This window comes from Sturnus vulgaris, chromosome 4 (genome assembly GCF_052056855.1).
Source record: "Sturnus vulgaris isolate bStuVul1 chromosome 4, bStuVul1.hap1, whole genome shotgun sequence".
Lineage (NCBI taxonomy): Eukaryota > Metazoa > Chordata > Aves > Passeriformes > Sturnidae > Sturnus > Sturnus vulgaris.
This window is the reverse complement of record NC_142246.1, coordinates 32290630-32317601: the sequence shown is the minus strand read 5'-3', so window position 1 is coordinate 32317601 and position 26972 is coordinate 32290630. Positions and strand designations below refer to the sequence as shown.

Below are 26972 nucleotides of genomic sequence, written 5' to 3'. Positions count from 1 at the left end.
TCTAAATTTGGTAAATAACATAGTTAGGAACTCAAGGTAATACTGAAAATAACATATAACTATTACTCCACTTTATTTCATATATCTACAGGCAAAGTCATCACTTTCGTTTTTTTTTTAAGTCTTCTGTAGGGTTTTCCACATTAAGTGTCTGAGATGCAAACATTCAGGTTCTTAGCTTGGATTTGCAAACACCTTTCAGCTGATATAATCTTTGAAAGTATTGGTCCTGCTCTATTCCTACCTCTGGCCTTTTGTTCTGTCCCCGCAATGTTTTTGCTTATACTGCCATGAACATTTGCATGGCCAGACAGTGAATCAGATCAGGGAGCTGATTCAAGTTGAAACTAATCTGGTATGAGGAAAAAAAAAGTTGCTATTTGTTCTCCTTTCCACACCTCTATTTATGCAAGCAAGAAAAGGAAGGTGACCTGGGGATATGAATGAACCGTCAGGTGGAAGAGATGGAGGATAGCTACTTTTCATAGTAGCAGTGGTTAAAGGCATTTTGAAATTACACCCTTGAATGTTCCTTGTTCCATGTGTAGGCTTGCCAGGAAACAGTTTTCACTCTAAGGCTGTGATTTCCAGGTGCACTTCTCAGGTGGTGGTGGCAGCTGAAGTAGCAGCCATTGCTTGCTCTGGTTCCTGTCCCCATGTTGTGTCCACATGAGGATATGCAGTAAACATGGACAAGAGGGAAGCATTCTGCTTCCTGAGGTGTGAGATGTTTTCCACCTCTTCTCCCTTCCCTCAGCTGCTCAGGTTTTCTGATCTGGATCAATCTATGGTATGTTTAGATGAATAGTTGTGGAGGTCATGGCAGAAAGCAAAGGAAACTTCTGGTTTGACATGCATTGTCTCAGGGAATCCTGAACTGCGACAAGTTCTGCCTTGACTTCAGTACCCTATCTGTTCCTAAACAACTTACCCCCTTTACTTTCAGTTCTTATCTTCTGAGATAAGTCTCAGGAATAGCAAGGCAAATGGTTGTTTTCTTCATTGCATTGATCTAGTTAACTCATAAGACAAATACTCTGCTCTTAGTAATATTTAGTGGCAAAGGTAGCAGGCTGGAAATGAGTGACAGTTTAAAAGATAATGATAGGAAGGAATAGTTTTTCCTAGCCCAGTACAATTTCAAACCATCACATCACTTTCTTTTTGCCATTCTGTACTTTGTGTTCAATATGATCATTCTTCTCCCTGCACTCCACCTGGCACTTTTCTTCAAAGTGGAGTTGGACAACTACCTTCTCTGCTTCTGCAGTTCCTCCCTACTTAGTTTTAACTGTCCTGTTTGGAAGCATGAATGCGTCTTTCCTAGAAACATCCTTCCACCACTGTTTTATCCATAAAGAATAGGAAAATTGAGTCACTGATGCTAAAATAAAAAAAAAAAAAAAAGAAGAAGAGAAAAGGCTAGCTCTTTACATACACTGTTTCATACTTACAGCACCATGTTTTAACTACACAGGTTCTATTTCTTGTTGTTATCTTAAGGGCTTTCGTGCCAGTTTATGCTTGTGCAACTGGTTTATCTAACACAGGGCTTTTTGTGGATAGACTGCTCCAGCCTGGGAGTCTAGTACATCTGCATCTATGAAAGTAGGCCAGATTGATTTTCAGAAAAGGAAGAATCTGAAAATCCCACCATGAGTCTGCAATTACCCGTAGCTTGAGGGACTCAAATGGTGTATCATCACAAATGTGCCCTGTTTGTTCCCATGACCTACCACCATCTTCTAAGCAAGTGGTGGCATGCAATCAAATTGTGAAGACTCTTTACTGTCAGCAAATGCACATGGCAGAAACCCAAGTGTGATGTGTTTTACCTTGAATTTTTTGGTAGGTATTTTCTCTGCATTCTGGCTGTAGGAAGGGATTAGAGTAATCTGGTGCGTGCTGGCTACAGAGGGAGGGCTCAAGTAGGGAAGGCTCTGGATTAAAGATGGTTTTACCTGCTGGCATTTATGTAAAGACCATACTTGCATCTTTTTCTTATGTCTTTGTTCTGTGAGCCTTAGCAGTAGAACATTAACTACTTGCTTTATAATGTAGAATGAAATCCTCAGAGTTTCTACTGCATTTCACTCTGAAATATATAAGCATATGCTGCCTCATATCTAGAGGAAACAAATAGTAAAAATCTTTGAATTAATCTTTTTTGGAAATCTGCACATACTTGGGAGAGTATAGCTGGAAAAAGTTCTTATTTTCCCTCATTGCTCAAATTCAAGCACGCAATTATTTTGTGGAAGAATGAAGAAAGTGCCTGGAAGAGAGGGGGTGCTTTTTGTGTGAAAGTTTGATGGCAGGAAACAAACTGTAGAGAGGTCAGTTTTGAACATACTCTAAATAACCTAGTTTTTATCCATGTCTCTCTTTAAAACCCATATTCTGTTTAATTATGTGATAGGATATGATTTTCTTTGAGTATCCAACAATGTGTTATATCATTTTTAATATGTCATCTTTTTGGCTTGCATGGTCTTACTGAAACTGCTGTCTCTGTAATGTGCAATTCTTTATTTTTATGTACCTATTGAACAAAAATGTCAGTGTGAAATGATGCAATATTTACTTGTGAAACCTTCCACAAATTTTTGAGTACAAATTCCTTTTATTGTTGTTTGAGTTTGAATGCAAGTATTTTAAAAAGCAGGGGGGAAAAAAAGGAATAAGGAAAAAAAAATTCAGAAAGCATTTGCTATATAAACAATAAAGTACATTCCTTAAGACAGTCTAGCAACACTTGGTTATTCTCCCTGAAACTAGCACTAGTGCGTTTGCTCCTTTGTTAAACATTTAGACTTGAATCTCAGTTGCCTGCAAGATTTGTTATGCCCGTTGAAGTACAATGAAGTAATATTTGCACTTTCTTTTCCTAAGTGTGTTTTTGTTTGATATCAGGCAAAAGTACTGGAGGATTGAAAGCCAGTTTGTTTATCAAGTAATGTGGGATATACTTGTAGAATAAACATATCCATAGCGATTACGTAATGTTGCTGATAAAACTGCTTTCATCAACCACCATTTAGCTAACTCGTACTATCCTGTGGTAGCTGGTATCCAACAATATTTTTCCTCTTCTGATATAATATGTCAAAAGGTTGTTCTTGGTTTTGTTTGTGCCATCTTGAGACATTTTTGTGCAAGTTACCATTAAAATCTTGATTTTTCTTTGCTGCACCTGGTTTGGTTTGCCTGCAGCCCTTAACCAGGAGCTTGCCCTCAGCATGCAGTAGGATGCTTTCAAGGTATCTCCTCCTTTTCAAACCACTTCCAAAGAACAGGATGTAATCCTGCCAAAGCAAAGATATTGAGGACTGTTGAAAAACCAATCTGTATTTAGCTTGCACACTTTCTTCAGCAGCTAGGTTCAGGAGACGTTCCAGTGATGAGGGATCCTGAATGTAGTCAGCTGCTGGGTTTAGGGGTTTGCACAACTCTCTTGAAGATGGGATTTGTTTGGCTGGAAGGGTTAGTCCTGCAATTACTATGCGAGATAACTGGACATGTCAGGTGTAGTGGACTTATCTTTTCATCACTTACTGTTTCAGGCAGAGAAATTGCCACCTTGACACAGAGTATCAAGCTCAACCATGACACAGAGCAGTAGTTCTGCACCAGTCACGACTATCCTTTTCAGGGCTCAGCCACTGCAGTTGTTGCCTCCTGTCTGGTAGTCCAGGTTCCCAGGTTTGGGAATATTCCTGTAAGTTACTGTATGAGGGAGAAGGTACACAGTATTGATGAGTAGATCAATATTTAAGAATGCAATGGATTATTAAATCTGTAAGTAGGCTCACTGTTGCCAGAAAAAAGATCTTTCTCCAGCTGGCTTTTTCTTCCTACTTTGTACTGGCTCATTGGACCTTTGATAACATCCCAACTCACCTAACCTGCTAGAACATGATGTGTCTGCCTTCCTGGCATCTTTTGGAGACAGGTAGTGTTTGGATGGGCTTAGTAGATCAGATAGACTGTGCTGGATTAAGTACCAGACTGTGTAAAGAGATCATGTGAACATCTAATGGTGGAGACTGTGGGTTTGAGGTGACATGGTGGAAACCAGCACTGACAAAAACGAGAGCTGTTACACAGCTCCAGCTGTGGCATGCAATTCTTCCCTGTTCTCTTTTCTACAGATCTTAGGTCTCTGGTCCTCTTTTCTTGTCAGGTCAGCTAGTTTCTCTTTGGATAGCCTCTCTTCTGAGTTGGTGATTGTGCAACAGTTGCAGATTGAAATAATATTTATATAAACAGATGAAGAGTTCTCTCTTCAGAATGAAAAGTGTGTCATGATTTTGTGTCCTCTTGGTGTGTATGTGTCCTCCTCAAGTAGCAATCTAGCGTATCTGGCTTGTTTTTTGAGAGGGACCTCTTGAGAGTATTTGTTCTCTAACTGTGTTGTCTGAATGCAACCTCTCTGACTGAACACAATTTACATGTGGGTTGTTCTAGAGCCAGTCGATGCTATTATTTTGTTTGGCAAGGGGAGATGTTGGAAAACTATTGCTTCCACATATTGTTAATCCTGTAGTAAAATGTCCAATTCTCTTATGTCTAGCAGTGGGACGTCAGGGAGCCATTCCCTTCCCAGTGGGATTTTCTAGTGGGATTGTAATTCCATGTGTTTTAAGGAAATAAGATCTACTGCTGATAAAGTAATAGTTTCCTTGTGTTTAAGTAGACTGCAAAAATTTGGCAGAACTTCTTGATAGCAGACAGGAATATAACATGTGAAAATACCTAATTTTTAAAAAATTGGCATGCCTGACTATCACCTGTATCCCACGTACAATATATATATTCTATATATCATTAGAAAGACATGCATAACATTGCTGCTCTTGAAGCATGTTCTTGCCAAAAGAACAAACAAAACTTCTATGACATAAAGTCAGTCCTGACATTTTGATTTTGAATTATTGTTCTGGCCAATTTATTTATTTTTTTTTTTTGCTGAGTTTAAGTGCATCAAACTTGACTGGCAGTGAGCCATGAAGAGTGCATTTCATGAATAACAGTATGATTAAAGCCAGCACAGCTTCCTCTTCTATGTTACAGGGCTGTGATCATTTCAGTGACAGGAACGTCCTTGGGTGGAGTGTGCCATCCTGCCATTTGTGCAGTTCCACTGAGTGAGACCAGAGAATTTCCCCCCAGTGTGGGTAATCACTCAGGTCTTTAAAAATAGGAGGAAATAAACTGCTTGTTTATTGGGGTTTTTAAATAAATTTATTAACTATGCATTTGCAGTTGTTTTAAATGTAATTAATTAGTTTTAAATTAAGCTATCTTAATAGAATTAAGTAATTTTGTTTTGCAAGAATCTTTGCTCGCATGATGCTAAATCCAAGTCAAATTAGGAATAAGTAACCTGAGTATTATGCACACTGCCATCCTCTTCATTCTGTTACTATGGACCATTATTTTTGCATTGTGATTGACAGAGGAAGTTGATGTACACATTTTTTTTAAATTTAAGTTGTGGTCTTCATAGAGCCTGATGTACAACTCCTTATTTAAAAATCCATTTGAAGTAGATTGCTTTAGTTCATACCTAAGTTTATGCAGAAAATGTTGGAGAGGCCCTGCCAAGAGGAGATGGTTTGCTCATTTTCCACTGTTGATGATTGAAGTCCAGTTTGAATTTTCTAGAACAGATGCAGCTCTACAGCTCTGTCTAGTGTACGTTACCAGTGCTTACTCCTCACCTGAGGAGCAGAAATAACATCTCCCCATCTGGCTAGCTGGCAATCTGCTGCATTATTTGTATCTGCTGCAAACAGGGTTATAAGGCATCCTGTTGCAGTCACCAGTGGGAACATTTATCTGCCTTAAAAAACAAATGAGATCTCCCTACTTTACTTTATATTAGCTGTTGAATAATAAGGGGAGGAAAAAGTTTGGATATTCTTTGTGGTTTAAATCTCACTCTGGCTTAAGAAAGGCTTCACAACTAATTTTCAAATGTTCAGGAAACTTTTCCCTCAATTACTGGCATGTAACTATCTCAAATAGTGTACAAATTTGACCTTAACAGCAGGTGCTTGAAACATTCTTGTCCAAGGAAAAAAAATCCTTATCTTTCCTGAGGCTTTACTCTGAGAAGTATAAATATTTGTTTTTGAAAGAATGCTGCTTTAAAAAAAATTATTGTCTCTTGGAAAGTATATGTGCTCAAATGAACATACTTTTCAGTGCTACATTTCAAAATGTAGTGCCACAGAACCAGAAATATCATCCATAGTTCTGTCTTTGGGATTTTTTCCCTCTATGGAGTAAACCTACTGATGATAACTGAAAAGTATAGATGAACAAACATATGGTGCTGCTATACAGGCACATGTTTTTAGAAATATGTATACATACATACATACATACACACATATATATGTGTGTGTATATATATATGAACAACTTGCCAGACAAGAGATATGCTTTCTTGGGTTTTTAAATTGATAATATATAAGAAGCATACAGAGTAAAATTCTTCAGTCTTCTCTGGTAAAAGTTGAGTAACAATTCTAGGATAGTCATTCCATACTGCTTTGCTTTTCCATGGTGATATATTTTCATAACCGAGCATTTGTTTCAGAATAAATACATGCAGTTATATTGACTGAGAGTAATTTGACCAGCCAATGTACCTACACATGCAAATACCCAAACGTTGGTATGCTGAAGCTAGTGTGCAGTCTTTTTAAATGCAGGGTCACCTTTAACTCATGTATGACTATCAGCATAAAAGATTCTAGCTCATATAATCATGGTATTGTTTTGTACTTGCAGCTTGGAGAGGCAAAAAGGAAATGTTTGATTGTATTTGTCAGCAATACAAAATAATCTGCTGTTGATCAGCTTTGTCCTTCTCTTGCAGTCACAAGGACAGGGCATCTGTAGGCCACATTTTAGAGCTCTGCAGGCTACATTTGGTCTTTGGGCTGCATGTTGAGCAATCCTCACTTAAAACCTACAAAGCAATTACCTACAACATGCTCGAAGATGAGACCTTCCAATCTTGTAAGATTATTTGGTGTCTGCTGGTTGCACTCTTAAAACACAATCGCATCATTACATTCATCTAAAAAACCACCATAACTGCATTTATCGTATTTGATCATTGACCCATGAGAATTCTGCTTCATGCTCTTCAACCTGCTTCACAAAAAAGGACAACTCGGGAAACCAGCACTTCTTATCTTGTGTAAATAACTGTGAATGTGCAGTGTGTTAAAGCACAACAACAATAAGTGGGCACAGATAGGAACATGTGTTGACCATTTAGGAGAGAAAAGGTATTGATTTGCTTCTTTGTGTACCCAATATCTTTGTGTAAAAGAGCAGGTGGCTATAAACACGGATATATGTGTATGTGTGTCTGTAGCTATAGTTAGTTTTTTTGAGAGAGTGTTCCTGTTGGGGTTATTGGAAAACCAACTGTGTATAAAGCTTTTCTGCTTTAATCTTTTATGCACACTTGGGTTTATGTCAGTTATACTCTGTATGCATTCACTGTGCACATCCAAGAAATGCCTTTCCCAAGTAGAAATGTCACATTTGTAAATGGTGGAGGGAGGATGTTTATATATTTAATTGTTTTTAAATGCATCACTAGTTCCATAGAGATTGTCAGTTTAGGATTCTATGGCTTTGTTTCATGGGATGCTGCTTTTTCTTTGTATGTCTTTTTGTTATTGTGATATTAACAAGATATTGTGATATTAGCAAGAGAAAATGCTTTTGAAAACGTGGTAGCTAGTCACTATTAGAAATTGTTATTAACCAGATCCTGTCCTTATCAGGTTTTGTGTTACAAAATCTGTTTTCTTACATGAAGTTGAAAGAGAGCCCTCTCCCAAGAGCGCACTTCAGCTACAGTTTAGGGTAATCACATTGGTTCGGCTGCAGTTCTTTTTTCTCTCCACTTTCTCCACTCATCTTCAGCCACTTGTTCCCATTCTTTCCCTCCTGCATTGGTTCCCACAGTAAAGCAATTCAGAGGACTAAAGTGGCAGAAATCTACCCACAGAATAAACGTGCCTCCTACTTTTGCAGAAAAGTTCTTAAGTGAATACTTTGCACTTAAATATTTTGGTACTGAATGTTACTTTTTATCTCTGTAGATCTATGTAGATTTACAGTATGTAACTTAGGAAGAGTGGTGTCCATTTGCATTTAGATTTCAGACTTTTCATGGCTATGTCTTACGAATATTTTTGTACTTAGTAGAGCTTTAAAGAAAGAATATTTATTGTACAGTGTTAAAAAGTGCTGAACTAAGTCAGGAAATATTGATAAGTTTGAACATTCAACCATATATAGTCCTCTTTGTTTGCATTAGAAACAAAATCTTAAAATCTTCAGTTAGGTTGATCTTATATACCACTCTGATATGTCTGATCCTCTTGTCTCTGTATCCTATACAAGTCTGTGTTGTGTGTGGCTGCTGGACTTAGAATGTTACCTAAAGCCCTTTGTAAATTAAAGGCCTGTTCTAGCCTACTCATTTTTATTACCTGAGTAGTTGGTGAAAAGGAGACACCTCGGAAAAGCAGTTTGGTCCCACATATCCTGGACACCTGCCTTTAACAGATGGAAGTGCTCTCTGAGGGCAGCCCTCTCTGTCTATTGGCCGTAAAAGACAGTTGTGTGTTGGATCAGAGGTCTAGCAGGTATAGGGATAGTTAGGGGAGGTGAGCTGGAGAGTTAATGATCTATTAGTTCAGTTACAGGGGGAAAGATAAAATTGTTTTTATAGAGTGAAAGGAGAGAGATAACCACTAAAAACATGAATAACATATGGCTGTAAAAAATAATGAAGTAGGGAGGAAGGGAGTTGAAAAAATGTAATAGCTAAGATTGCTTTTAGTTTTTGTTCAGAAATGAATGTTTTATGATGTTGTTAAACGACTTTGTTGACTCTATTATTTCCAAATATCCTGATGCAAAAAATATTTTCTTTTTGAGTTTTAGGATATTGCTAATTCAAGGTTGACAACATGAGAATGATCTGCGTAAGCATTTGCCTATTTAATATCTAATTTTGCAACTGCTCTCTTGAATTCTGTTTCTTACACACCCTGTGGTGGCAGAGGAAGTGAAGCATCTGCTTAGTAACCAAAGGCAAACTATGGTTTAGACAATTCTAACTGTGAATTACAGGCAAAGAAGCAATTTCTGTTGTCAATGGATTTCAGCAGACATCTCTTTAAATAATTTCTTTTTCTCCTATAAAGAAACAACACAAATAGAAGATCCTAGGAAACAATGGCGGCAAGAACAAGAGAGAATGTTGAAAGATTATCTTACAATAGCCCAGGATGCTCTCAGTACCCAGAAGGAACTGTACCAGGTGAAAGAACAGAGACTAGCACTTGCACTGGATGAGTACGTGCGGTTGAATGGTGCCTACAAAGAAAAATCAAGCTCTCGTACAAGCTGTAAGTACAGTAGAGAATACAATGTAACTTCTTTGATCTCTGCCTTGCAGGGGATCCTGTTTCTCTTTAGGAAAAAATTTCAACGTTTGCTAGAACACCTTGTACTCTGGCTTTTTAGAGTTAACATCTCTATATTATTTATTTATTTAAGATAAAGGTATTCTGCTGGAGAGAATCCTCTTCTCTCTGATACAAGTGAACTCCTTTGAGCCATGATTTGGAGCAGTTGGCTCTGAAATCTATTTTGTCCTGAAGTTTGTTGAGACAAAATTATGCCAAATCTATTTTCAAAGTGAATAGGATCTCTTGCCTTCCTGGCTGAAATGACCCTTCAGTGTTGACAGGTGTCTGCAATAGACCAAAAAGGGAATGTGTTGCTGATTTATAGGAAGAGCATGCAGTAATTCTGTAGCCTGTGTGCTGTGACCAGGGGTGGAGTAGAGATAGAGGTTGTTGTCTTGGGCAGGGAATCAGCATCTGGAAAAGCACTGCCAGAGGCCTGTTAATGGCCAAACACCTCTCTTAGAAGTAGACAGTGTATGAAAAGAGCATGCACATCTGTGGAAGGACTGACTTCCAGATCTCTGAGACTTCTGAATAAATCTTCTGCTTTCCTGAGATCTCCTTAGAAATTACAGGTTTCAGGAAGAAAGTGATTGCAAGATGGCTCAGCTAGAAAAATAGGAACAGAGAGCAAGGAATAGAAAGTCAGGGAGAATGAGGTTCTACTTAAGGATTCTGGGATAAGTAAATGAGAGATAGTATATAGTGGTACGGGGGAAAGGGTAATTATTGCCATGCTGCAATGATGACTACTCTGTAAAAGGCTAACTTTTAAAGTATTATATGTTTTTAAGCACATTCTAGTGTTTTGATCAGTGTGGATTCATCAAGGTTGGGACTAATGAGTGATTTAAAAGTACTTAAATATTTGTCTTTTTTATCTTTTTCAAAAAAGTGTTTTCAGGCTCTTCATCAAGCACGAAGTATGACCCTGACATTCTGAAGGCTGAAATCTCCACTACAAGATTAAGGGTGAGAATCCTTAACTCACGTTCATTTGGATTCTGTCTACCAAGTTTATGATTATAGGATAAGCATAGCTTTAACTAGCAGATGTATCTTGTACCCTGGTACTGAAACCTCCTAATATTCTAATCGGATACCATTCAGAGGTTTAAAATTAATTTTTAGAGCTGTCTCCGGTGCTTTCAGATAACACTTGTTTGGGAAAATTTGACAGATATTCTAATTAGATGTAGGTTTAAATAAATATGATAATTATTTTCAGTTGTATGCCTTTGTTTTCTAAATGAAGAGTAAAAATAGAAAAGTTTTAGGCTAAGGTGAGCTGCAGCTAGATGTGTGCTTTTACACAACCTTTGTTCTGTGAGAAATGCATCATTAGCTGTTTGAACTGTCTCAGAAGTTTCTGTTGGTTTGAAAAATACTTTTCAATAATGGTGCAAAACCCCTCTGTTATGTCAGAATGGAACAGTTCAGATCAAGGATGAAAGCTTGTGTTTGGATTTTGAAATTGCTAATGAATACAAATCCATGATTTGGTCAGCTCTGTTCAGTACAGTCAGTAACAAACTCCATATAAAGAACTTGCATTCACAGGTTAGTCCCTAGTGACTTTATCTTGAATAAGGAAGAAATTGTTTGGAAGACATTTAAAATATCTATAGGGATTTCATTTATTTCAGCTGTGGCATATAATGCTTTATGGATAGCCTATACTTTCTGTAGTTAGTAATGAAAAACATTGCAACAAAGCCTGCAGGTTAAAAAGACAGCACCTCACAGCACAGTTCTTCCATGCGGGCTGGAATACTGACTCTGGGAGAGCAGAAGCAGCACAAGTGACAGCATTTACTCAGCTCTTCTATTGCCCTCTCCTGGTTTGTACACAGAGCAGCATTCATAGAAGCCTTAGAGAGAAACATCCTCCTTCACCTGGAGTAAGAGTTGTGATTAGAAATCTAAACAATTTATGTCTGAAAGGAACTGTGGAACAGCTCATTAAACTTTTAAAACCCAGTATAAATCTGGGATGGAATGCACTCTAGAACTCGTGTCTGGATGTTGCCCTCCTGAGTACTTGTACTCTTGTTCATCCTTACCAATCTCGATTTGTAGTCCCTTATCCATTAAGCCAAAGAGATGGTGATTAGTGAGGGAACTTATTTAAATGCTGGAGGTGGGAAGAAAAATTTTGTAAGCTTAGTTGAGGGAATCAAAGGCAGTAAGGACCCTATCAGGAACAAGAAAGAAGAAACAAGGCAATAGCTTCCTTCTGAAATGAATGGAGCAGTAACAGATGTTTCCTTTGGCAAGGCAATCACCAGTATATTTAGAAAATTTGACGGTGTTGTTGAAGAACAAAACACATGATGAAATTTAAATATAGTCATCTACTTGTCAAGAGGGGAAAATTCAGGCAAGGCCCTGTGCTCACTTTTTCCCATTACCATTGCAGATCTACAAATTGCTCACTAAGGTGAGATTCAGATATGTTTATCATGGTAGTTCACCTTTTGGAGGTGCTTTCCTCTCTTCATTGTTTCTTGGAGCCAAGGAGCCTAATATCCTGCTGGTTCCCAACATCTGATTTATTGGCATTGCAAAGTCCTGCATACGTGCCTAAAATAGGTGACCTGAATCTTGTCTGCAGAGTTTAGAAGTGTGCAGTCCCAGAGTATCTGTATCAGCATAAAGTGTGTGGTCATCCAAAGCCACTGGATATGAAAATTGAGATAAGAAAAAGTGGAACCCTGTGATGCTAGGGCTGTCAAGTGGTTGTCATGGAAGATGGCAAGAGAGGTATGGCTGTTATCAGAGTTTACTCTTATCTGAATGTTTGAAGATGCTTGCTAATATGCCAGCTTTGGGCATTTTGCAGTATATGCATGCATGGACTTAATGAGAAACAAAGTCATTAGTAAGCTACTAGCCAGCTACTTAGATTTTGCACTTTGTTAGACCAGTTGTACTAAACCTGTTTCTCTGTTTCACAGTATCTGAGGCTTACTAGTATCATCAGGGTAACAGTGGCTGGAGGGGGGGAAACAGCATTTGAGGAGGTTCTGAATTGGCCTTTGGCCTTTTCCTTGTCAGCTGTATGTAATATATGTGTATGGAGTCTTCTGGACACATGAACTGTCTGCTGTGCAATAGGTTGTGGAGAAAATATGGCAGAAATCAGATACCTGTTAAATGAAATAAGAAGGAAAGGAAATATTTTTTTTCTCACCAGACTAAAGTTGAGGGGTCACATCCTGCAGTAGACTTTGACTGGGACTATTTGAGGGTCTTAATTAGCAATCAGCAAGATAACTCAAATAGCAGAAAGCATATGTGATCACAGCAAGTTTTATGCATATGCAGCAAGTGAGTAGGAAATGCACCTTTATAAAATAACAAGGAGTGGAGGGGCTGGGGAGGATGGTCCTGTTGTTCTGTTAGGACCTGAGTGCTGGAAATAGAAAGGGGTTAGCACAGGAGCCTGCCTGAAGATGTGGTTAGGAGTAGGAAAGACTTCTGTCAGGTGACCAAAGATGATGTACAGAAGCAGTAAGAAAGAGGGTGAATGTTAGAACAAGTGGAGAGTTGTGAAAAAGCTGGAATTATATGAAAGTTTTGAAGGAGAAGACAAGGAGCCTAAGAATAGTTTAATGCAGGGATGATGCAGTAAACAGAGGCTATATTACCATGTAGGTCACATCCTTCTAGGATAATGCACCCAACTCACATTTCTTGATAATGAAATGATGATGAAGTACAGCAGACAACACTCAGAAGATGATCTTGAGAAAAAATGTAAGAGTTTCTGAGAGATCCAATCGTCTAAGTTAAAATCAAGTGTGGCTTCTGCTATTAATATAAATACTTGTTTCTGATTTTGAAAGGGAAAGGTTTAGCCATTCTGTATTTTTCAGAAAAATTCAGACTTGTTTCATATTTTACGCATCACTTCAGCTGGAACACAGAGGTGATATCTGTTCCTTTTCCTTAACCTTGTTCAGAACACTTGAGAAATTATTCTTGGAGTTTTCATACTAGTCAAGGAGAAAATAGCTGAGGAGCACTGAATATATGCTTAGAGAAATTGTCTATTTGTCATGCTAACTATTCAGTATGGTCAAAATAAAACCAGTTATCTGTCAAGTAAAAGAACTAGTGATGATAGTATGATAGTTTCCAAAAGCCTGAACATAACCCTTCATCCAGAGAATAGATTTTGCTTTGAAGAAAATGGAGATTAAAAGCATTTTATTTCTGTCACAGAAAATATATTAGCCAGAAACTGCAAGCTGGAATGTCTAAGTATCATTCACAACCCCCTACAAAGACTGTATAAATCACTGGTTATTTTAGAAATGTAAAGCATTTTAAGTCTCTTTGAGAGCTGCAGCAGCTGCTGATGCTGAGTGCTTTTAGTTACCAGGCATGCTGGGAATCATACTTCTTTGTTTTTATTCTTCTAAATTATTTTTATTTGAAGAATATCAGCAAGTAGGAAGTCTAAAGGGATTTGGATGCAAAATATCTTGGAGATATATTTTGAAATTAATTTCAGTTAAAGTGGTCTAAGTTCTAGATATTAGTATAATAACTTTATCTAGAGTTTGAATATCTGAGGACCTTATAAAAACACACAAGAATTTTAGAGGTAGGTGACAGCAGTGGACTTGTAGCTTTTCCTCTTTTCACCTTAATGATTGGAAAATTAGAAAGCCTAACAATATCTGACTAGTACATAGAGTGCAAACAGGCCAGCTGTAGATGTATAAACACCAAAATCTTGGACTCCACACTTTCAAGGAGGCATTTGTCTTTATGGCTGGTGATCAATTTGTGTTTCAGTACTTTCATTTTTAGGTGGTTTGTAAAACTTGTTTCATACATTTGGGAAATAATTAAAAATTAAATGTAAGATTTTTAAATTTAATCTTGATTCATAAATATTTTGTAGTGTACTCATACCTGCTGGCATCTCAAATACCAAATTAAAGTTAAGAAGCAATTGACCATGCAAATTTAGGGAGAGTAGGGAATATTTTTCCAAAGACATTTTTATTAAATGGACACATATATTTGTGATTCGTATGTCTTTAGTGATGTCTTTTAGTTGTCTTTGGATTAAATAAGTGTGAATTATATATTTAGAGATCCAGTGTCTCTAAAGCTTTATAAGAATGGATGGTTCCTAGGGAAAAAAAGAGTCCATTTTGTCTTTTACAGTGCAAATGACTGAACAGCTTCCAGGAATTAAAAAGTGAAAATATAATAAAACTTAAAGTAAATAGCCATGTCCCTGTAGGACAGTTGGAATGCATGCTTAACAAGTGAGAAGTAAATTACTTGTTAAAGTTCTCTCAGGTTTAATAACACAGTGTGGTATCAATACAAATAAGGAATGTGATTTAATCTGCTTGTGTCCCTTTAATACTAAAGCATGTTGCCCATAGACATCAGGAAGAGATAAGATCCTTTTTTTTTTTTTAATGTGTGTCAGTAGAGCAATTTACTCTTTTTCTCTCATCTGATGTAGTGCATACTTTAATTGTTCAAAGCGATGTGTTACATCGTTTAACAAGAGGAATTTTCTAACTCTTGCTTTGATTTAACACACAAGGTTAAGAAGCTGAAGAGAGAACTCTCTCAGATGAAGCAAGAGCTGCTGTATAAGGAGCAGGGCTTTGAAACACTGCAACAGTGAGTAAATGAAAATACTAGAAACTGACTTAATTCAGTCACCTGATTTCTTTTCTTTAGCATGGAATTGAATCTTTTATCTGAGAGAATTATTGTGGAGGAAAATGAGAATCTAATAACTCTGTTGTAAATGGGAAATCTGTGGAAATGACAACTCTTTTATGCAAGAGTTAACATAAGAAATTTGTCTCCCCTCGGATTTTTTTTTATGGTGTGGCTTGTGTTGCCAAGAGGCAGAAAGAAGGGCAGTGGGCAGGTCCCAAGAACAAAATTAGCTGCTTTGTGTGTCCAATTTAATTTTTTTTTTTAATTTTTGAAAAGGTACTTAGGTCTTTTTTTCCTCCTTCCCCACCTATGAGCTCAAAAGAAAGAGAAAGGTGTTGTTGTTGGAGGTATGAATGGTACACAACTCTGCAGGGTTGGAAATTAGTCACAATTTGAGGATTAGACACCCTCCTTTCTTTATTCCAGTTGCTGGGATGCCTGGTGTCCAGAGGGCTGATGCTGAACCGGGTGAACTTTCTGGGTATTTAACCAGTTAGGTTACTAGTGAATGAATTTTTTTTCAGTCTAAGAACTCCCTGCTGCTCCTGCCTTACAAAATTAGGCCCTAAAATATTAAACATTACTGGAACTGTCACCATAAAGAACTTGCTGCACAGGAAACCTTGCTAACAAGTGTGTTTTCTGGACTAATGTGAAGAGAAATTTATTAATGCTAGCTGTTTTCTGCATTGTTCCATGTACTCATACATAAAGGATACATTTCCACAGTAAAATGCTCAGCTGTTTGCTCTTAGGACACTAGTTCCAGTAGTAGAAGCAGTCCTCAGCACATTAGGAAGATGCCAGTTAAATCTCTATCCTCCTTCATTTTGACTAAAAGAGAAATGTAAGATTTGTCTGTTATTTAGATATATAAAGACCAGCAAGGATAGTTGATTGAATTTAACCGTGAATCAGATGTCATTTGAAGTAGAATTTAGAAGGAGAGACATATTGATTCTAAAGCTTAAGGTAATAAAAACTCATGCTGCTGTCCCAGGATTAAAGGTTAGCCAATCATGCTGGTTTTATTATATTAATTCAACAATGAAGTATTGTTTTAAAGCAGCTTGCTCACAAGCCATTTTGATAGGAATCCAAAGCATGTTTCAGAAACTGTCAACAGCATTCCACAGAAACACAATGGACGTTTGTTTTTAAAATTCAGTCAGCCACTTTCAAACAGTACTAATCCCATTAATTTAAAACAGGATGATGGAATAGCTTATATATTAGAGATGCTTCTTGTCTATCTTAATTATATACAGAATAAAGCAGTTGCAATTTGAATGTGGCATGTCATATTACTAGACAGCATGTGGTGTATTACCCAACTGTTCATTCATGATCCCAATTGTTGGTGTCCTCTATCTATTTGACCTTCGCAGCCTGGTAAGTTACCAAAAATTGAGAGTTGTCAGACAGTAAGTGCCTAGTGCCTGCCTATGAAAGAGTTTGATGAACTTTCAAGCTGAAATAAATATATCCTTGAATAGGAATGATTGCCATGTCACAGAGGTAATTTCCTTACAAAAATGCAATTTAGTTTGTACAAAAAACTGGAATATGGAGAAAAGAGAACAGACATGCTCACAGCTTTATCGACTGCTTTAGAACTTTGATATTTTTGTGGCCAAAACTTGAAGATAATAGAATACAGTTACAGGTGTTTTGTGCAAGTTGCTGTTCTTGCTGAGGATGCTTGTGATCACTTCTGATTTGTTCACTCCTCACTCAGAAGGCTGTTAACTTCCAGCAAAGATGATGGATGATGATAAAAGACAGAAAATCATTTGTATTATAAAAGAATGTATTCTCTACTAAATGCTTGATTTTTATCAAGATGGCTGATGGTTTGGTTTAATTTTTGAAGCACAGCTGCAGTCATTTCCATGATGCTATGAAATACTCTGCTAAACTAGAGACCAGAGAAATGTGTTTACAAACTGTAGTTCTTGAATTAAATATGGAAATAGTAAAATAAATCATCTTTTTATCTCTAAGTTTAGGGTAGCCTTGTTTTATTATTTTCAGGTTACAGTTTCTAAAATCATTGGTAGTTCAGGAATTTAATGAATTGTCCAATCTATGACATATGGCATTAATTATCCAGAGATTTTGTGAATAAAGAGAGCTTGATGACTGGCTGAGCAGAACAGCTGTTCCAGACAGTTAATGCCCAGGATTAGGGTGAACTAGAGGGAAGCTGAGACAAGAATGGTGCTGGTTATGTTTCTGCTCAAAAAGGCTGGTTAGTATCAAGAAGCCTGCCTGTCTGCCCATGTCCCAGTGCGGGTTAGGGTGGAAGGATACTACTTGAAATAAAATCTGCTTCTGTAAGGAGCACAAATAGTTATTAGTATAAAAGGTGTACCCAAAAGCTGCTTTATGCTGCACAGAGTTATGGTGGGAATGGGAATTTTGACAGTGTTGTCAGCAATAACTCTGTGCTCCTTGATATTTTTGCCAAGGATTAAGTTGTATTTGAATGGAGATTTCAATGTCATTTTTCCTTTCCATGTCTGTTGAAAGAAAAGGAATCTCACCTCCTTCTCTTCTGTTCTCTAAGTCTGCTTCTGCCTGAAGTATAAGCAGAGATATGATTTTCTCTATTTGCTATTAATATTATCTCTTTCCACAGAATTGACCAAAAAATGTCTGGAGGCCAGAGCGGGTATGAACTGTGTGAGGCCAAAGCCATCCTGAAGGAGCTGAAGTCCATCAGAAAGGCGATCAGTTCAGGCGAAAGAGAAAAACAAGATTTAATGAAGGTATTTTGATTGGTTAATGGAAGTTTTGTGTGGATTTGTTGTAACATGACTCACTTCCCTGATGATAAATACTTCACATTTTATACTTTTAAGAGATTGTCAAAACTCTTTGAGCCGAACTAGTATTAAAATTAATTTTCGGATGCAGAAACTGAAGTCTGTGACATTCCTAATACAAAAGGCTGCTCTGTGTCAGAGAATATAGATTTTTTTTTTGGAACTGGAATGTAAGGTACAATGCATGTTACCTCTAAAGCACAATTTAGAATATTAAATGGACAAAATTGATATATTACGAGATGCCTGACCATTTTGCAAATCAATGAAAGTTTTTCTAATCCAAATTGTCCTATTTCTATTTCTGAAAGCAGATTTCCCCTCCCCTTTTTTTTTTCAGCAAAATTCATAATTGGTTGACAAATTAAAAATCACAAATAAAGTCCTAAAACAGACACAAACCCAAATGAGTCGCTTTTACGTTTTCATAGGCATTGGTCACCCTTAGTCCCACCTACCAATGGCTTGATTAAAAGGATGGCTTGCTTAATATGAAATAAACCCAGAATTTTTATCATGGAGTCTTCTGTGTAAATATCTTTTGGAAATAAATTAGTATAAAATGGTAAAGTGCAAAGGAATGCCACTTAATGCCACTTCCTTTTCTAATTCCTGGACAGAGTCTTGCAAAGCTGAGGGAAAAATTCAATGTTGACCAAACCACTGAAACATCTGAACCAGATTTGAGTTCCAGCTCTGTCAACTCCCAGCTGTGTTTTCCTAGACAAACTCTGGATACAGGGTCTCAGACTGACATTTCTGGTGAGGTGAGCTTTTTTCTATTTTGTCCAGTATAAAGAGAAATTGAAGAAGAATGGTACTGTTAATGGAATTGGAATCAAATGGTAGGTTGCTGTTGCAGATGGTATATATATGTATACTTGTTTCACAGAATTACTTGGAATCACTCACACTAGAATTACTTTTCTGATTTTTTGCCCTTGAATTTTAAGTCGAGATTCAGATGAACTTCATACATTTGTCATGAAGCGTTTATGACGGTCTGATTTAGTCAAATGGCTCCAGTACAGGGAAGATCAGGAGAAGTGGATAGTATTTTTTTTTATCTGTCTATAGGATATGTTTCACCTTAAAGACCTAATTAAATATGAAGATGAATTTAAAAAAAAAAAAATTCAGGAAAAAAGATCTCAGAATTTAAATTAACAATTTCATTTCACAACTGGAAAACTGTTTGTGAGACTACTTGTTCAGTGATTTAGTAAAACCTTGTTTCATTGACATATTTTAAATGCACAGAGGGCTGTTTAATTTTGATACCTTCTTTGAAGCTCTACAAGCTAAGTTTGTAAGAAAGAGAGTGTTCAAGGTTTTACAGACAAAGAGCTTGTCTATGTTTTGTAAGAAATTTATTAAACTCTAATTTTGAAATGCACTGACATCATTCTAAATTCTGCATTCAACAAAATTCATAGTAGGAGATCAGAATTTTCGGTGCAGTTGTTGCAAGAATTCTTTGAAAATGCTCTGGCTTTACTGTGATGGAATGTCGGCAATTGGTAGTACAGTAGCTAAAATGTATGGAGTGGCTCAGAAGAAAACGCTCTTGTTCAGCCGAGTAGATGAGATCTTAACTAGGATTTAACAGCAAGTGTGGGGCTGGCGGCAGGGGGTAGTTTTATTTCTCTTTAAGTTGCAATTTTTCCAACCTCTGCCTAGGTTTTCTTGGCTGGTTTAAAAGCTTTGCACAGTAACGAGGCTACATTTTGTTTCTTTGGGTTTTTTTTCCTCTCAACAGATTGGAGCAAGAAGTAGATCGAATTTAGCAGAGAAGGTCAGGCTCAGTCTGCAGTACGAAGAGGCCAAGCGAAGGTGAGGGGGTCGCTGGGAGCGCGGGCCGGGGAAGCTGCCGGTGCCCGGGAAGCTGCCGGTGCCCGGGAAGCTGCCGGTGCCCGGGAAGCTGCCGGCTCCAAGGCCGGGCTCGCAGCGACATCCAGCGGGCAGCACCGCCGCGCGCCCTTCCGGAGGCTGCAGCGCTCGGGAGAGCTGCGGCTGTTCCTTAGTGCAGAGTTGGATGTGTTGTGAAACAAAATTAAAACACTGACAAACTACTGGCAGTTCCAGGATTAAGGGAATAGAGTGAGCTGGCTTTCTGAGGGAAGCAGTCGCCGGGTTATTTATGTCTATTATATCCTTCTTTGGGATCGTAATTTCACTTTACTATACCACTGAAGGCTTGTCAGTTTTAGAGTTGCTTCAGACTTGCAGTGCAGATTTAGTAGGCTTAATTATTTCTTTTTTCCCTTGGGACTTTAGATAATTTAAAAACTTGTTATCACTATGGGTTGGCTTTTTTTTTTCATTAGTTTAATGTGAGGAGAGAAGAAGTCAGGACCTGCTGCACTGATGAATGTGGAATGTCAAATAAAGTTCTGTGGTGCTTGCCCGTGAAAGTGGTGCCATCTTGATGAATTGCCACAGCACTGAAAAATGGGCACCAGAAAGCAGAATATTTAAGGTCTGAATGACATCTTCTGGTGCACCAGAAATGCTGCATAATACTAGAGCAAGATTTACTATTGGGGTAGTACACTTGTGTGGTATTATTTTCTAATATTTGTTGGCAAATTATTTGTCAGCTTTTTAGAAGCCTTATTGGTTTTGTTGTGGAGGTGCTTTGTCATTTAAGGGAAATAGAAATCTAAGCACTATTCCACACCAGAAGTTATAGGTTTTTTTTTTTTACTATGAAGAACTAAACAATGCAACAAAATTAAAAAAATAACGTTTTTCCCCAGATGAAAACTGTGCCTGGAATGCCATTTAATCTGAGATTTAAATATTATTTCAGTTGGAAAACTGTGGTATGATCATTTAAAAAACTACAAAAATAAATTTGCAACTTAGAAGTACCAAGTAACGGCCTGTTTTTAGGTTTTAAAGGCAGGACTGATTTTTTTGCCTAATTTCAAATGTATACTTCCTCTTACAGAGTAATAGCTACTGTCCTTACCAGTAACAACAGTAATCCATTATATGCTCATCATGGATCATAAAACCTCATTGTATAATCAGTGCATTCATCAAAGAACACCAAAGTTACTGTGTTTGTTCAATATTGAACATGTATGATTTCAGCTCAGAATCATCATGTATATAATGTTGTCAGGTGGTCACTCAGATGCAGGAAGCTGGCATTGTTTCTCAGGCACAATTGATCCAAAACCTGATCACCCTCTATTTTGGCTGTATGTTGATACCAAGGAGTCCTAGCATTGCATTTTATCTTTCTTTTGTAGGAACAAAAAACTTCCTTGAAATTAGTCAGTTTGCCACTTCTATCTTGGCATGGGGGGAAAAGAGAAAACAGGAGAAACTGTGCAGTGCTCAGAGCATGGAGTACTGCAGCACAGGATCTTTATTTCTCACTAATTGCTTAGCCAAGAACATGGGTCGAAATTTCAATGTATGTAACTTGGAATAATGAAGATACATACCAGTTTGCTCATGAAGTTCAATGCCTAATTATACCAATCCCTCAAGTATTGTGGCCACTGTAACCATCACTGTAATGTAGTAAGTGTTGGCCATCTTCTCTGAAATACTAAATGGGCAACTTCTCAATTATTTTGTGGTAAAATAGCTAAGATGAAGAGAGGATCTTGTAAGTGAACATCTCTACTTGAAAATTATCTGATAACTTTGTACATTGCTTAGCCAGCAGAATGTCTTAAAGAGGTGGAGTGTTCATAACAATGCTGAATACAGCTGCAATTGTTATTCAAAAGGATCTGATACAGTATGCTGACAATCCTATCCTGATGTGATGAAGATGTAGCTAATATTCCTTTTTGGCCTGTTGTGGCATCCCACCCTTAAGGGGGAAGGAGCACCCAAGATTCATAGATGCCTGTGGTCAAAAAAGAATGACAAAAGTCAAGCAGTCACCAAAAACTTACAAACTTGTGTTAGTAAATTACACACACCACATGGAAATTGGGATGTCAGTCCCTGACCTCTGAGTATGAACAAGTGGTGATGGATTTTGAGTAAGGGGTAGAATGAAATTGCAAAGGGAGAGAAAAGGAAAAAGAGAACAAGGAAACGAACAAACATTAGCAGTCCTGGCTCCAGCATGGATCCATCTGATGGGGTGTCCAGGGTCCTGGGCACCTGTGTGGGTACCTGTTTATAGACAAGCTTTTCTTGCCCTGGAGTTACATTTCTCACTTTCTATGCAAATTAGCTATCATGAGCAGTCTGTTCTTCCAGACCTTTCTGGAACTGGGTTGAGGGCTTCAGGAGCTTTGGTGGTCTTGATCCCCCCATACTGCAATGGGAACAGCAGTTGCACAAACTCAAACTGTTGAGTTCATCTCTTTTCTCTTTAGGTACCTGCTGTTGTACTGCCTTTTTATTTAATTGCATAGAAGAGCAATGCTTTTGTCTTAAGATTTGCTGAAGTGAGCACCTTGCTGTGGTGCACATTCTTTCACCACAGCCGTGTCTGTTTCTGAGGAGCTGTCAGCCTCCCACAGCACAGGAGAAATCCATCATACTCATGAATGAGTAAAGCATGGTGCCACTGCTATGTTACCAGACAGATTGCTCTCAATAAAGCTTTTAATAAAATTGTGACTTCCACTTGAACTGGAATAGGAGCAACTAATTTTTAATGCATATGCATATTGCTGCAGGCCTCAATATGTGGTCCGATTCACTAGCATAGTCTGCGTTCTTGTGAAACAAAACTAAACATGAGGCCTTGAGTATAAAAAGTTGTTATATCCTGATATGTTTCAAAATATTGTATCACTTCTCTTTCCTGGGCTTTGTGTGATGTGCTGTACTCAGGTAAATCTGCTTTGTTTTATTTTAGCATGGCTAATTTGAAGATTGAACTCTCTAAGCTAGATGGTGAAGCCTGGCCTGGAGCACTGGATGTGGAAAAGGAAAAGCTGATGTTAATCAATGAAAAAGAAGAGCTTTTAAAGGAGCTTCAGTTTATTACACCACGCAAACGTACTCAAGATGAGTTAGAACAGCTAGAAGCAGAAAGGAAGAGGCTTGAGGAAGAGCTGGTGTCTGTGAAAAGCACACCCAGTCAAGCACTTGCTGAGAGGTAAGGGGTTGCCTTTTGCTAATATTAGATGCTGCTTTCTGCAATCTAACCTTTGTACTCATTGCAGACGCTGAACTATGCTTTGATGGGCTGTTTTCCTTCAGTGCCTGTTCTATGTAGATCTTAATTAAATTTGTTATTAGCCCAATGGGCAGAAAAACAAAGAGTCTTCAGTACTGTAAGAGAATGTGAACACCCTGTATCTGCTCTGCAGTATCAGTTGCTCTGCATTTGTTAGCAGCATGAAAATGCCTGTGACAGGTGTTAAATAACTGAGGAATGTCAACACACCAGCGGGAAGGCAATACATCATTCACTCATTTCTGATAATAGCTGTAAACTGTTTGAACTCAGGTTACAAAGATTATCTTGATTGTTGCAACATCTGAAGCCTTTCATTGTGAGTTTTATTACGCAAAAAACATGTATCTAAAAGGGGGAAACCTCAAAAAGTTCAGATGAGAAGGATAATTGCTGCAAAACTTTCCTAACTTACTGCTACATAACTAGTAAGTGAAGCTGCTGTCACAATAAATTGTTTTTAGCCATATTCAGAGTTTGAGAAAATCAAAGCTGACTGTCACAGATGGACTTTTCATCAGCTCTAAGTGGAAATAAATTTAGGGGCACCTCTAGCCCCCATAAAATGCAATGAACACAAAATGTCATTGTGTGTATCAGTGTAGTATGCCTTACTGAAGTAATACAATCAGCACTGTGTGGCTTTCTTACTTCCCTTTACTAGGAAACATCTGCTGTTGCTCCAGTGTGCTGTATGGCCAAATTCCTGTTACAGGATTAAAAGCTGAGTCCTAAGTTGTAGCTGAGTAACAAGGAAGTTTTTTTGTTTACAAAGTACAAATGTGTGTCTTGTACAAGATTTTTTTAATACTTGTACACTTTATAATAGTTTAAACTGCATTATGTTAATAATCCAAATATGTTTTAGAAGAAGAGAACTATATTTTTACAGGAGAAGCTACCTGTGTGTGCTAGTGGTACCTAAAGTACCATTGCTCTCTGACTGCCATTAATAAATGGAGAATAAGGTGTCAATAATATAATCACACTCACAAATAAGTAATTTGAATCTAAGATTTTGATAATATGCTGTTGTATAGCTAAATCTTGGCTCAAGCTATGAGTAGGTAGCTGGTGTCTGAATCTTGTGGTTTGGATTTGCTTTAGTGCCAGAGTAAATTCTGCATCTGACTCTTTTCCCATACATGTCAGATGCCAAACTTGAAATACTAAGGGCAAGTAAAATTGTGCCCTATTGTCAAGAAGAAATTAGTTTTCCATGTGAAATGACAGAATGAGTTGTTAGAGCTTCCTTCCCCCCCCTTTTCCTCATACTTTTTTCCTTCTGTTTTTAATCCTAAAAATATGGAGTGTTTGGGCTTTTTTTCCTGAGGTTAATGTAAGGTATGTTATGCACTGCTGGTTGAGGTAGCACTTATGGTGGCTTCTGGGTTACTTTTTTGTTATTCTAGTGAATTTCTAGCTTCAACTGTTTATATTAAAACTATCTCCTTTGGTGACTCCAGAGTACATAGATTCTTTCACACAAGGCTATTTTGAGGACTATTTCTGATTACTATAAACATAATGTAAATCTTCATTTTCAGAAGGATTCAAATGATTAAACTTTTCCTGAAATGTCAGTTTAAAAAAATACATTTAATTATATCAGATCAAGCAGCAGAGTTTTGTTTCTTGGAGATGAGGGAGATTCTCCTCTCCATTATCAGTGGTGGAGCCATGCCACCTTCAAAATACTGTGCTATTGTTGCATTATCATTTTCTTCTATAAGGTTTCCTAAATGCTTTCAGTTAGCAATGTTTTCACAGGTTCTGATAATGAAGCAGCAGCATAAGAAACTGTGGATTGTGCCAGAGCTTAATGCAATAAGGGTTCTTTCATTTGGTATAGTGGTTTGGGGTTTTTTTATTTCTAAAGGGAAAAGAAACAGGAGACGTGCTCTGACTTAAAACAAAAACATTATAGCATAGCCCTGGGTTATTTTGGAGCAGGATGCTGAAATTGCCACTAGTAGATGTACGTGGATTCAATTTACAGAAGGAGGGTGTAGATCATAACATATCAACTTCAAAAAGGCAGAGACAGGGCATACTCTGACTGCTTTAAGAAGCCTTAAAGCAACTATGTAGAAATAACTGGATTGTGGAACTGCTGAGAACTACTTGCTACTTTCTTGCCTCTGAGTTCCATTATTGTTTTAATCCTTGGCAGTATCTCCCAAGTAAATACAACCATTTGAACAGGTCCATGATTTAAGTACTTGATTGTGCTGCTGCCTGCAAAACCGGCATCTGCTCTTGTGCCTTTCACAAACATGTCTACCTAAGTTTGCTTTGGAAGGCTAGGTATGTGCACTTTAACCTTTTAATGTATTTTCTTTAAAGATTCTCTGCCCCTCTCAGCAATGTTACAATTGAGGATCAAAAGAGAAAGATGTCTCACTAACACTGAGGTCCCTCCTGCGAGGAGTAATAGGTTAATTTAAATAGAAGTGGTGCAAACAGGAGAGACCAAGAGAGGCCTGTGTCAGAATAGATAACACAATGGTTGTTTAGGTGTTTACATGGGAGTTTTTGGATATTATAGTTCCTGCCTGTGCTATAGAGGGAAGGTTCATTGCCTGAAAGTTTTGGAGGTGGGCTTGTTAGGTTTTTTCCATTTGGCCTGATGTAGAATGAAAAAACCTTCCCTGAATCTCAATTTGTTGTGAGATAATAAAATTACTTCCTGCATTTGCTCAAACTTCTGCAAGTGATTCATCACTTGGCTTGTGTTTGTGATTTGTGACTAGCATTTTTCTGACATTAGCCTGTAGGTATTAAGAATTGTATTTGATTACTATTTAATTACTAGTAGATCAAATTACTTCCAGGAAATAATCTTTTTTCAGGTACTAAATTATAAGGGATAAATTATGTTTGTCAACCTTCTTAAGACAGTAAAAGAAAACAAACTGTTAATTGTGCTTTTGAGATAAAAACCAATGAAACCTTTTAGTTCAGTAGTACAAATTCAGTTGCTGTAGTGTGTCTCTCTCGAGGTGGTTGTAGGTGTGTCTTTTGAGGACTTCAGTCAGAGAAACTCCTAAGCTTTTATTTTCTTTCTTGCCTTCTTCCATTAGTAGTTGAACACAGAGCAATTTCTGTGCCACTTCCTTGAGAAAAAAATCATAGTTCACTACTGAAAAGCCACGAAAAAGCTAGTTGAAGAGCACTCTTGCTTGGGAAAAGCAGTATAAATTAGGCTTTAAAATAAAACAGAAGGCATCGATAAATAGTAAAATGATAAGAAAGAGTGTCTGATACTATAGATTAACATAATTCTTGATGTGGTAACCTGTATGTATGTCTTCCTGAGTGAAGAATGAAATATTGCATATGCTTTTAACAGCCTTAGCAGGTACTGGCAGAGGAACACATCACTGCAGTATGAGAGCACATGTGGCGTGGGCAGTGGAGTGGAAGTCACACCCTGGCTCACCTCGGGGTAACTTATTCACCTTTGCATAACCCAGATTTGCTCACTGAATAAGCATGGGTGTAAGCAAGTGCTTTTCATGCTTTGCTGAATCAGGGACTTAATGTCTTTTTGCTGGTATCCAACATTCAAAGGGAGTGAATTCTGGGCACTCTTGAGTATCTAATTCAGTTCATTCACTTTGAGTAAGAAAGCAATGGTTGATGTTTCTTGTTTCTCAGATTAGTTGCTTGAGAACTTGTGACATGTATCAGTTGACTGAGCAAGGCCTAGAGGAGAATACAGTAATCCACAACTACAGGAGGATTTTAGCTGAATCCACT

The 26972-nt window shown here is 37.7% G+C and overlaps 1 protein-coding gene across 4 annotated transcripts in view; it reads left to right on the top strand.

Moving 5' to 3' along the window:
- Positions 1-26972, top strand: part of WWC2 (WW and C2 domain containing 2) — a 95095-nt gene that overhangs the window by 37653 nt on the left and 30470 nt on the right. For all 4 annotated transcript variants that reach the window (XM_088163536.1, XM_088163537.1, XM_088163538.1 and 1 more), the window contains 7 exons: positions 9249-9452; positions 10411-10487; positions 15094-15173; positions 17860-17989; positions 18667-18813; positions 19806-19879; positions 22887-23129. In XM_088163536.1, coding sequence (XP_088019662.1) covers positions 9249-9452; positions 10411-10487; positions 15094-15173; positions 17860-17989; positions 18667-18813; positions 19806-19879; positions 22887-23129 — 955 coding nt within the window. The remainder of the gene's footprint in view (positions 1-9248; positions 9453-10410; positions 10488-15093; positions 15174-17859; positions 17990-18666; positions 18814-19805; positions 19880-22886; positions 23130-26972) is intronic.